Below are 12,926 nucleotides of genomic sequence, written 5' to 3' on the forward strand. Positions count from 1 at the left end.
GCAAATATTTATATATGGGGGCTGTCCCATGATACTCAATGTAATTACTCATGAGCATGTTTGCAACACTGGTACAACAGCAAGTACTTACAAATTAAATCCCTGCCTAATATGAATTCAGGGTTGAATTCAAAAGAAAAATGATTGTTTCCAGATAAGACCTGCTCACACATGTGCATTTTATGTTTTAATATATCAAAATCTGAAAAATTAATGCAATCTTAAAGTGACATTAAAATTAAGCAAAACCAATCTCTATTAATACATGGAAAAGATGAAAAAGCAATTAAAACATGTAAATAATACTAGAAAAGAAACACAATAAGCAAGACAACTAGGTTAAAATTGATAACACTCATTAGACAAAACATTAGGGGGATGTAAGGAAAACAATATTGAAGACAGATACAAAACAATGGGATGAAAAGTGCACCTGAGATGGATATGCCGGCCGTAAAGATGTACGAGCAATCTGTGTTAAAACAGAAACAAATGAGATAAAGAGATCAATGCTGACCACATGACTCAGACAGTAGTTATCAAAGGAAGCACACACACAAGATAAACCATAATGGGTGGTATTCTAAAAAAAGCGCATTCCAGAGAACAATCATTAAAAACACCAACATACTTCCATGGGAAATTCCCAAACATGGACATGCATAGGGACATCTTGAGAATTTGTTCACACACCAATTCCTCAGAGATGATCTGTGGCAATTCCCTGATTACATTGAAAAGAAACGAACTGCAGTAATATGGACTATCTTTAATGAAATCAGACAAGCTGTGCAACAGAGATTGTGGAACTGTGAAGAGAGTGCACTGGGCGTTTGGTGGATAGCACACAACTCTCATAAGCAAAATGAAGAGAAAGTGGGGATCCTGGGGCAAGGGCTGTATACTCAAGCATTGCACAACAGAGCATGAGTTATAAACAGTCAGAAAGCAAGAGACACTGGGTTAAATACACACAACAGTCCAAATGTTCAATTAGGGTGGATTATATCCACAATTCTGCCCTCTATTGTTCATTTTTTAAAATGCCCTTTCAGAACTTTGGAAACGCTTTTAGTGCATGATGCTGGGAGCGGTGGTGGAAGATTCACTAAAAATCAATGATAACAAATAAAACATTCCTACTCTGGTGTACATTCAATATTTAGGGACTTATAACTTGTGAAATACTGTCTCAGGATAAACTGGCTTATACTCATTCACAGTTCTATCATATCCGCAAGTATTGGCCCATGTCATTCTTAATACCTTACACGCATCATAACAATACTGAAGGAGACTTAAAAGTTTTTCACATATCATTAGCCCTCCCCCCCCCACTTTTTTTTTTTAAACACAAACCTAAATTTTCAAAAGTGACTAGTGATTCACCATGCCCCGCTGGAGATACCTTAAACTGGCCTGATTTTCAGAGGGGGGGAGCTCAGCACTTCTGAATACTAGACTCCTTTAAAAGACGTCTCAGGTTGGGCATCCAGTAACCGAGGAACTCAAAATCACAAGTCACTTTTGAAAATGCAAGCCATGTCGTTTGTACTCTTTGCTGTAAACTCACAGTAGTGCGCAAGTCTGCCTTTCAGGGAACTGTACAATCCATACACTATACAACACGGGGGCCACTAAAATCCTCACTAAATGTGCATCTGGAAACTTGAAAAACATCCTGGTTTAAATCCAAGCCAATCCTGTACTGGTAGAGGACAAAATATCAGGATTAAAGCACAAAAACACAGTTTTATGGCCCCATTTTTATCTTCTAAAAGGGCATAGCTCATTTTAAATTTTTAATCGAGCATGGTAATAAAAGACATTAAAAAATCAATTTGTTTAGGGCTCCGAACTGTTGTGCCAAGTATGAGTGCAGAGTGAATATTTATGGTCATTTTATAAACCCCTAAAAACAGCAGCATAGACTGAAAACACTGACATTGAATTGCAGTGAGGTACTTCTAGCTGGGGCGACTGGAATAGTATTTTGTATTCTAAAATATTTTTTTCCTCTACCAAACTCCAGGTTAGTCCCCACTGACCAAGCTTTAAAAACATCATAGAAGTTGCTACTACTCTTCCTACTGTGCCTGGGGGATCAAGAACAAGTTGAGCCCCTGAATTCTTCCCTTAGAAAAGGAATGGATACTCAGCAATGGAAAACCAGGGCACTAGATTAGTGGTGTACAATGTTTTATATACACACCCTTAGTATAAGCCAGACAGTGCACCAAACTGCTTTGCTTATTCACATGAGTGCTCTACCTGTGTCCAGTGACCATTTATCAAACAGCCTTCTATTGAACCTAGTATAATTACAGTAGTTTGCTTATCAAACAGTGTCTGCTCCCCCACTCTGCGCCCTCACATATGCAAATGTAATATTGTCATCATTAGCCTTCCCGCACCATCAGGAGCATAAGGCAGAAGTCTAAGGGCGCTAATCATCCCTATCATGGGCTTGTTTTTCTAGATCTTCTGTATTCAGAAGCAATGACGACACTTCAGGCATTATTGTGCGATGGAGTGTGCCTCTAGGTAGACCTCCCCATCTCTTGCCCTCGGGTTGCTAAAGAAATGCTCATTTGGGTAGCCTATTATCAGACATCCTTAAAAGTAAGTCCCATCTCTTCTTCCATACTCCTTGCATTGTTGTAGGTAATTGTGCCCATTTTAGGACCTCTTCATTACTTCTTCTTCAAGTCCAGCTTACTTGGAATATTCTGCATGGACTCCTGCATTGAAAGCAGTTCAATTTGTGTTGAACGGACTTCTTATTTTCCCAAAGCTCTGTTCCATATAGGACGACACTTAGGACATTTAATATAAAGCTGTTTCATAAATGCCCACTGATTAACATTACTTGGCATCCCTCTCTCATGATCTTTGAACATCTCTTATGCGTCTTCCCTGCATTAATCTACAATAATCATGTTAGCATGGATTTAGCATATAAAGTCACTTTAATGCCTCTGTCTCTGTAGGCACATCACTATTGATTTTAATCCAATGTCATACAGATTTTATGCACTTTTACCAATTCCCATATCGGTGCATATTTAGTGCCATTAATAACAGGGTACAAGGATGCGAGCTCAGCATCTCAAGCCATTCATCATTAAAGGCTTGTCCTAACTCTCAGTGAAGTCATTAGAAAATCCCATTGATTTAGCCTATTTCCCACTATTGTTAACACCAGTATGGCTGCACCAGTGTTAGTTATGTTAGGCAACCTAATACAAATGGTCCACCAGCTGCTGAGCCATTCTGTACCATCTAACTGTGTCTGAAGCAAATCTAATCAATATGATTCTTAAAATGGTGTCAGCCATTACTGGCCACACACACTGGGACTAACAGCACGATTAATCGTGATTAATTTTTTTAATCACTTGACAGCCCTAGTGGGGATATATCCAAAACTCAAGACTTGGTATTAATTGGGGATTAAACTATCCAGACCTCTATGGAAAAGTAATATAGCAAATCATAAAATGTCTAGTAAGATCTTAGAATGTATTGGGGACAACTTCTGGTTTCAGAAGTCTAAGGAAGTAACCAGGGAGACAGACATTTTAGCCCTGATTCTGACCAACAGGGAGGAATTGGTTGCAAATGTGAAGAATGACGGCAATGTAGGTCAAAAATTGATAGATTTAATGATTCTAAGGAAAGAAAGCAGTAAGAGCTTCAGAATAAGGACAACAGACTTCCAAAAAGCAGACTGTAACAAACTTTAACAAACTCAAAGAATTGGTAGGTAAGGTCCCATGGGAAGAAAATCTAAAGGAAACAGAGGTTAAAAGAGCTGGCAGTTTCTCAAAGAGACAATTTTAAAAGCACAACAGCAAACTATCTGCAGCATGGGCGATTTAGGTTGGACATTAAGAAAAACTTTCTAACTATAAAGATAATTAAGCCCTAGAAAAGGCTTTCAAGGGAGGTTGTGGAATCCCCATCATTGGAATTTTTAATAACAGGTTAGATAAACACCTGTCAGGGATGGTCTACTCAGCTCTGCATTAGCGCAGGGGGTTGAACTAGGTGACCTCTTGAGGTACCTCTTCCAGCCCTACATTTTTATGATTCTATGTTTTGCACACAAAAAAAAAAAAAAAAAAAGTGTCCTTTTTTTTTCATTGGGAAATTTTTCAGCCTGCTCTGCTCGCACTGTTGCTGACAGTGGTGGAGATTAAATAGTGTTAGCAATAGTGGGATGTTTTGGAAAAGATTTTTAGTGTAGACAAGGTTCCAGAGTTCGACAGTCTGTCTTCTTCCAATCACTTCTTATGGCCCTCCTGGGCCCCTAAAACCTTCTAATTGAACTCACAGTACAGTTCCAAAACCATGACTAAAAACCTTGGGTCTAAGAAGACGCCTGCTAAGCACAGTCGTTCAGACACTTCGCTTCTAGATCAGTGGTCCTGAAACTTTTCCGGATCACGTCCTCGATTATCCCTATCTGCACCATCCCTGCCCTCCCCCCAGAGCTGGGGCTGGGAGCAGGGCCATGGCTCCTGGGGAGGTGGGGGAGACACGGACAGGGGTAAGCATGCTGAGGCTGGGGCCACAGCTGGGGCCAGGTCTGGGACCGGGAAGGGAGCCAAGGCCAGGAGCCAAGGCTGGGAGTGGGGCCGGGGCCAGGTGCAGAGCTGCGACTGGGCCACAGTCGTGAGCCAAGGCTGGGGGCGGGGCCAGGGCCATGGCTAGGGGCAGGGCCAGAACAGAGCTGGGAGCCCAGCAGGGCTGGATGGTGCTCCCTCCTCGCAGACTCTGTCGCACCCCCTCCGAATGTCCCTTTGTGCCTCTTGAGAGGGGTGCACCCCACAGTTTGGGGACATAAGAACATAAGAATGGACCTACTTGGTCAGACCAAAGGTCCATCAAGCCCAGTATCCTGTCTTCTGACAGTTGTCTGTGCCAGGTTCCCCAGATGGAATGAACAGAACAAGTAATCATCAAGTGATCCATCCCCTGCCACTTATTCCCAGCTTCTGGCAAACAGAGGTTAGGAATACCATTCCTGCCCATCCTGGCTAATAGCCATTGATGGACCTATCCTCCATGAATTTATCTAGTTCTTTTTTGAACCCTGTTATGGTCCTGGCCTTCACAACATCCTCTGGCAAGGAGTTCCACAGTTTGTGTGTTGTGTGAAGAAACACTTCCTTTTATTTGTTTTAAACCTGCTGCCTATTCATTTCATTTGGTGACCCCTAGTTCTTGTGTTATGAGAAGTAGTAAACAACACTTCCTTATCTACTTTCTCTACACCAGTCATGATTTTATAGACCTCAATCATATTTCCCCTTAGCCGTCTCTTTTCCAAGCTGAAAAGTCCCAGTCTTATTAATCTCTCCTCATACGCAAGCCATTCCATACCCCTAATCATTTTTGTTGCCCTTTTCTGAACCTTTTCCAATTCCAATATATTTTTTTTGAGATGGGGCGTCCACATCTGCACACAGTATTCAAGGTGTGGGTGTACCAGGGATTTATATAGAAGCAACATGATATTTTCTGTCCTATTATCTATCCCTTTCTTAATTATTCCCAGCATTCTGTTCACTTTTTTGACTGCCGCTGCACATTCAGTGGATGTTTTCAGAGAACTATCCACAACGACCCCAAGATCTCTTTTTTGGGTGGTAATAGCTAATTTAGACCCCATCATTTTATATGCATATTTGGGATTATGCTTTCCAATGTGCATTACTTTGCATTTATCAACATTAAATTTCATCTGCCATTTTGTTGCCCAATCACCCAGTTTTGAGAGATCCTTTTGTAGCTCTTCGCATTTTGCCTGGGTCTTAACTATCTTTAGTAATTTTGTATGATCTGCAAATTTTGCCACCTCACTCTTTACCCCTTTTTCCAGATCATTTATGGGTATGTTGAATAGGACTGGTCCCAGAACAGACCCCTAGGGGACACCTCTATTTATCTCTCTCCATTCTGAAAACTGACCATTTATACCTACCCTTTGTTTCCTATCTTTTAACCAATTACCAGTCCATGAGAGCACCTTCCCTCTTATCCCGTGGCAGCTTACTTTGCTTCAGAGCCTTTGGTGAGGGACCTTGTCAAAGACTTTCTGAAAATCTAAGTACACTATATCCACTGGATCCCCTTGGTCCACATGCTTGTTGACCCCCCTCAAAGAATTCTAGTAGATTGGTGAGGCATGATTTCCCTTTACTAAAACCATGTTGAATCTTCCTCAACAAATTACATTCATCTATATGTCTGACAATATTGTTCTTTATTATAGTTTCAACCAGTGTGCCCGGTACTGAAGTCAGGCTTACACGCCTGTAATTGCTGGGATCACCTCTGGAGCCCTTTTTAAAAATTGGCATCACATTAGCTATCCTCCAGTCATCTGGTACACAAGCTGATTTAAATGACAGGTTACAGACTACAGTTAGTAGTTCTGCCATTTCACATTTGAGTTCCTTCAGAACTCTTGGTGAATACCATCTGGTCCTGGTGACTTATTGCTGTTTAATTTATTAATTTGTTCCAAACCCTCCTCTAATGATATCTCAAACTGGGACAGTTCCTCAGGTCTGTCACCTAAAAAGAATAGCTCAGGTTTGGGAATCTCACTCACATCCTCAGCCGTGAAGACGGATGCAAAGAATTCATTTAGTTTCTCCGCAATGGCCTTATCGTCCTTGAGTGCTCCTTTAGCACTCAAGCCAGGTTAGCTTGTTTAGCAGCCTTTCTGCTTCTGATGTACTTAAAAAAAAAATTGCTATTACTTTTTGAGTCTTTGGCTAACTGTTCCTCAAATTCTTTTTTGGCCTTCCTAATTGTATTTTTACACTTCATTCGCCAGTGTTTATGCTCCTTTCTATTTTCCTCACTAGGATTTAACTTCCACTTTTTAAAGGATGCCTTTTTGCCTCTCACTGCCTCTTTTACTTTGTTGTTTAGCCATGGTGGCTCTTTTTTGGTTCCCTTACCATGTTTTTTAATTTGGGTATACATTTAAGTTGAGCCTCTATTATGGTGTCTTTAAAAAGTTTCCACGCAGCTTTCAGAGATTTCACTTTTGGCACTGTACCCTTTAATTTCTGTTTCACTAACCTCCTCGTTTTTGCGTAGTTCCCCTTTCTGAAATTAAATGCTACAGTGTTGGGCCGCCATAGGAATATTACATTTAATTATATTATGGTCACTATTACCAAGTGGTCCAGCTATATTCACCTCTTGGACCAGATCCTGTGCTCCACTTAGGACTAAATCAAGAATTGCCTCTCCTCTTGTGGGTTACAGGACTAGCTGCTCTAAGAAGCAGTCATTTAAGGTGTCAAGAAACTTTATCTCTGCATCCCGTTCTGAGGTGACATGTACCCAGTCAATATGGGGATAACTGAAATTCCCCATTATTATTATTATTATTATTGAGTTTTTTATTTTAATAGCCTCTCTAATCATCCTGAGCATTTCACAGTCACTATCACCATCCTGGTCAGGTGGTCAGTAATATATCCCTACTGCTATATTCTTATTAGAGCATGGAACAGTTTGATTAATTTATGATTTTTACTTCATTTGATTCTACCCTTTCTTTCACGTATGATGCCACTCCCCCACCAGCACGACCTGTTCTGTCCTTCCGATATATTTTGTACCCTGGTATTACTGTATTCCATTGATTATCCTCATTCCACCAAGTTTCTGTGATTCCTATTATACCAATCCTCATTTAATACAAGGCTCTTTAGTTCACCCATTTTATTATTTAGACTTCTAGCATTTGTATATAAGCACTTTAAAAACTTGTCTCCTTTTAGCTGTCTGCCATTACACAATGTAATTGAATGGGACTCTTTTTTGACTGTTTCTGATAAGACCCTGCCTGTATTTTATTATTTTCCATCCTCTTGTCCTCACTAGGACATTGAGATTCTCTATTAATAGATCCTCCCCTAAGGGATGTCCGAACCATATGCTCCTCCACACCTGCCGGCTTTCCTCCAGCCCTTAGTTTAAAAACTGCTCTACGACCTTTTTAATGTTAAGTGCCAAGCAATCTGGTTCCAATTTGGTTTATATGGAGCCCATCCTTCCTGTCTAGGCTCCCCCTAAAGTTTCCCCAGTTCCTAACAAATCTAAACCCCTCCTCCCTACACCATTGTCTCATCCACACATTGAGACTCTGCAGTTCTGCCTGTCTAGCTGGCCCTGCGCATGAAACTGGGAGCATCTCAGAGAAGGCTACCATGGAGGTCCTGGACTTCAATCTCTTACCTAGCAGCCTAAATTTGGCCTCCAGGACCTCTCTCCTAACCTTCCCTGTGTCATTGGTACCTACATGTACCACGACCACCAGCTTCCCCCCAGCACTACACATAAGTCTATCTAGATGTCTCAAGAGATCCGCAACCTTCGCACCAGGCAGGCAAGTCACCATGCGGTTCTCCCAGTCATCGCAAACCCAGCTATCTACGTTTCTAATGATCGAATCCCCCATTACTAATACAAAGCCCGTTCACAGTCTCTGAGGGACAGGAGCTCCTTGCACCAAATGCACACTTACACCACCTGCCCATAGGGCAGGTAATCATACATGCTGCATTGGGTGCAATAAACTGGGTAGCCCCCACTTTGTTGCTGGACTTCTGCCTGCATTCTCTTTTTAGTCCGGCAGCTGGTTCCTTTGTTGTTGTTTTGTTTATATCAAGGGGGTGTTTTGGGCTTTTAAGTTTAAAGAATGTTGAGTTCTAGCTCCTGCTCACACTCCCCCGTAAACTCCCTCGCAAAAATCCCCTGTTCGCTAGCTCCTCTGGGTCGCTTAGGAGCGGGCTTTTTAAAGCCCTGGTCTCCCTGAGTAGCCCCACCTCTTGGTTAAGGGTTGATGGGTGCTAAAAGGCTAAGGGATCAAAGCCTCGTTAAGAAGCTCTCAGCCTTGCCTAGCAGGTCTCTAGGCTCAGCATACACACGGTCAGGACACGGTCCCCAAAACAAACAAAGCACACGGTATAGTCCAGTCAAGCAGTAAGCACACCACAAACACAGATACACACACACACTACAGGCAACAAACTTACCCCAAGGGTCACGTAATCGCTCCTCCTTCACCTGGAGAACTCCCTCGCAAAAATCCCGTTCACTAGCTCCTCTGGTCGCTTAGGAGCAGGCTTTTTAAAGCCCTGGTCTCCCTAAGTAGCCCCGAGTAACCCCGCCCCCTGGTTAAAGGTTGATGGGTGCTAAAAGGCTTAGGGATCACAGCCTCGTTAAGAAGCGCTCAGCCTTGCCTAGCAGGCCGTTAGGCCCAGCACACACATGGTCAGCACACATCCCCCAAACAAACATTCCTCTCCCACGTCCCTCCCTCGTATTTCACCTAGATAGGAAGCAGTCTTCTACAGCAGGGAACTTGTCTTTCTTGCATGTCTACAAAGTGTCACGCTCCCAATGGCACTATATACATAGAAATAAGTATGTTTCTCTGTGATTTCTGTTAACAGGCATTAAAAGAAAGTCATTGGAAGCTGGGAAGTAAAGGGTAAATTTTGTTATCTAGCTGCTCAAAATAGCCGTTTTGCAGGTGTGGCACTTGGATTCAAGGAAAGCAATAAAAGAATCTTTATCATCTCACTGCCTGAAGCTATTGTGAAGCAACTGTACTTTGCACAATAGAAACACAAGTTTCTATAGTCTACAGTTGGAAAATACCATTTTCTGACAGGGGTGCAGGTGTACCTGGTTTAACTGCAAGTGGAAAGCAGGATAAACCATGTTCAGTATTATTTCAGGAACTCTGTTAAAACTCCAATCCGAGGCTCCAGGAATAAAAACATGGGGCCCCCCCTTTGGGGCCTTTAGATCCTAACCTAACTCAAATAATACATAAGGATCATTAATTTTTCCCATATCTTTGGATCTATTAGTATGCATAAAATCATATCACTGTACAGCAAGTGGAGACTCACAGACAGGTGATATCAAAGACCCTGTGAGTTACTTCACTTGGGGAGGACAAGAGAAGCCAATCTGAAGGGGAACATCTAAAGCTAATGTGATGGGTCCTACCAACAGCCAGGCAGGGAAGGAGTTAAGTCCCTCCAAAGGGAACAAACTAGAGGGCCAGACTTGCCCTACAGAATCTGCTCTGCTCAGCTGCTGGCTGGAAAGAGAGGAGTCCTATGTGGGCTCATCTGTGTGAACGTAGCAAACATCTGCAAACCCTTTGAGAGCCTTGGAGGAGGGGTGCTGTAGAAGTGCAAAATAAGGTGTGTGACATGTAGCCAGAGTGCCCACAGCCAATGTCCTTGCTTTAAAATATAACGGGTGGAAGAATTCCTTCTCTCTCCTCAACACTCCAGGGCCCGGCGATGTCACAGGAGACCCCTGAGTTAAGCCCACACCAAGCAGCATGTAAATTATGGGAAACTGATTTCCCCATGAAGACTACACTTCTCCTAATCCAGGGAGACTCCCTGAGCAGGAGGTATCAATTCCTAGGGGAGCTGACTATTTTACCCTCCATAGAGCTCTACTGCCTGCTGAAGACTCTAAATAAAATGACTTATTCCCCACCCTCCGGCTGAGCAAGTGTGCCACCATCTGGCAAGGGAAAACTCCTCCTTTTCAACCAAGCTGAGGAAAGTTTTGGTCCCACCTCGGTGTAAGCTGGCCAGAGCAGGGGCCACCATGACAAACAAAAACTGTGTGCACTACAGAGACAATGCTCCTTTGTTTGCATTCCCCACCCCTCCTGGTAGTAACCGGAGACTGGCGCTGCTGCCCTCCCCTTGCCACGGATGGGTAGATGAACACTTGCTTCAGTTTTGTGGCCCAGATTTTTGCCGCGACAGCAATCTTACCTCTTCCCTTGCTGATATGGTAGAAGCAGGGGTGTTGGGTACGGAGCTGAGGGAGGTGCTTGGTCCGGTTCCTGACGAACTCTGGGAATCCCCATCGCCTGCGACATCATGAATCTCTCGAGCAAGGATGGCTACATCTTTCACCAAGGTTTGGCTTAATCTAGAGCACACAGCACAGCACAAGGCAGATCCATTAGACCTCACTGCATCTGACAATAAACCTCACACTGATCCTTAAAAGGCTGTTAAAAGTCCCTTGAATGTAATAGCAGGTAGAGCCCTGATTGGGACTATTCTTTAATCCTGCTCCCGCTATTATGGCAGCGGGCACGGCGGGACCCCAGTCCTGCTGCAGGTAATCCCGTGCAGGGCTCTACTGGCAGGTGTCATTGTCCCATGGCCACAAAGGAGTCTTTATTGGGCCAGATGCCCTAAGCTGTATGAATTACACCTCTCTGCAGAGGCTGTAGAAGCCCTGAGGAATTCAGCCTGAGGGAGAGTAGCCCCTGCTGCTTTGGGTATCCCAGGGAACTCTGCCATCAAGAGTTGCTAAGAGACGGTGCTGATTTAATCCGCACCCCTGCACATCACACTCCGTCCTCGCACTGGACTCCTATGCCTCTAAACTCTGATAAAAGGAAGTTTGCAATCGCTTTACATCCGCGCAACCACCTCTTCTGCTGCACTGTCCAACGCCAGGGACCTGGGCTGTGGTTTTCACTGGCAGACGCTCACATAAACCCGGGTTGAATCTGGTCCATTTTCTTTACAGTGGAGCCGGAGGGGTTTCAAAAATTGTGATGTTTTAATCAGAGGCTGATTCTATTGGCTCTACCATGACATCAGGAAATGTTCTATTATATAGGCAACCCAAAAACAAATTTGTTTGTTTTTAAAAGAAAAACTTTCTTTAGACCTCAAATTTTAAAATTTCTTTCCCTCAAAAACCACACATAAAAAAGGACATTTACAAAACCTAACATGAAAATAAATATTTTCATGGATGCTTTTCAGATGTTAATGATTTTTTTTTTTTAAAATTTTGACATTCCCTTGCTGCATAGGAAACTCAGTCTGATGGATACTGTGGTAATGAGAATCCAAAGAACCTAAGTAGATAAACAATATTGTTCTTAGGTATGAAAACAGCAAAAGTGAAACTGACCAGTTCAGTTTCACTGACCAACCCAAAGGAGATGCAAAAATGAAAAGGCTTGAAAAAGTAAGCACCCAGATTGAAATACTTTAAAGGGATCCAATACCTAAGCTCCTTTAAGGAATCAAGTTAAAACCAAAAAATTCAGGTACCCAAACTAACTAGTTACTTTTTAAAAATCTTGGTCTAGTTTTAAAAAAAGCCTGATGTAATTTCTTTAAAGCTGTCTCCCAGCCAGCGAGTGTTTCTTTAATGTATTTCTTTTGCTGGAGTAATCAAGTAATTTATTAAACCATGAGGTCACCAAAATATTTTGAAGTGATTTCCTCAGAAATAGGATGTATAGTTGAACTAATGAAATAATATTTAGATCTGCATGTCTCATGCACCATCTACACTTGTCTGTTTCAGATACAGTTGTCACAGACTGCATCAATTATGTGATTATCCTCTTTGTAAACAAGTGGAATTTTCTCCTTTAACTCTCACTTACTATTCTAAACCACGCCCAGTTAATTCGGGAGCAGAAGCAGAAGCGGAAAAATCAGAGCAGCAATTATGAACCAGACTACTTGACCGAGTTCTGCAGTGTGCTCAGTGTACAATGCTAGACAAATCTGATGTAACCATTTATTTATAGCTTTTGCAATCTAAAGTGCTCTCTCTTTTAGGGAATCCTCCTATGAAGCAAAGTCGATAATTGTTTCTACTTTGATTGGATGTTTTAACCTTTACATTGGAACATTTGTAAAAGAAAAAACCTTTAGAAAATCCATACTGTGGACAACGTGGAAAGACTGACTGACTGTAGATAAAAGTTGGCTTCTTAAACTGACAGTATGTAAAGTAGGTAGCAGGGTGAGTGCGTGATGCTGGAAACAGGCAAGGTATAGCCCACCAGGGGAGGGGCAGTAGAGCTGCCA

At 42.4% G+C, this 12,926-nt stretch overlaps 1 protein-coding gene across 2 annotated transcripts in view; it reads right to left on the bottom strand.

Moving 5' to 3' along the window:
* The window catches only part of CEP170B (centrosomal protein 170B), an 88,504-nt gene that overhangs the window by 8,772 nt on the left and 66,806 nt on the right, over positions 1-12,926 (bottom strand). Inside the window, exons 14-15 of one of the 2 annotated variants that reach the window (XM_034768011.1) lie at positions 10,848-11,007; positions 434-472 (exon numbers count right to left, since the gene is read on the bottom strand). In XM_034768011.1, the coding sequence (XP_034623902.1) occupies positions 434-472; positions 10,848-11,007 (199 nt within the window). The remainder of the gene's footprint in view (positions 1-433; positions 473-10,847; positions 11,008-12,926) is intronic. The other variant, XM_034768012.1, reaches the window with a different exon arrangement.

The sequence above is a fragment of the Trachemys scripta genome, chromosome 4 (assembly GCF_013100865.1).
Source record: "Trachemys scripta elegans isolate TJP31775 chromosome 4, CAS_Tse_1.0, whole genome shotgun sequence".
Taxonomy (NCBI): domain Eukaryota; kingdom Metazoa; phylum Chordata; order Testudines; family Emydidae; genus Trachemys; species Trachemys scripta.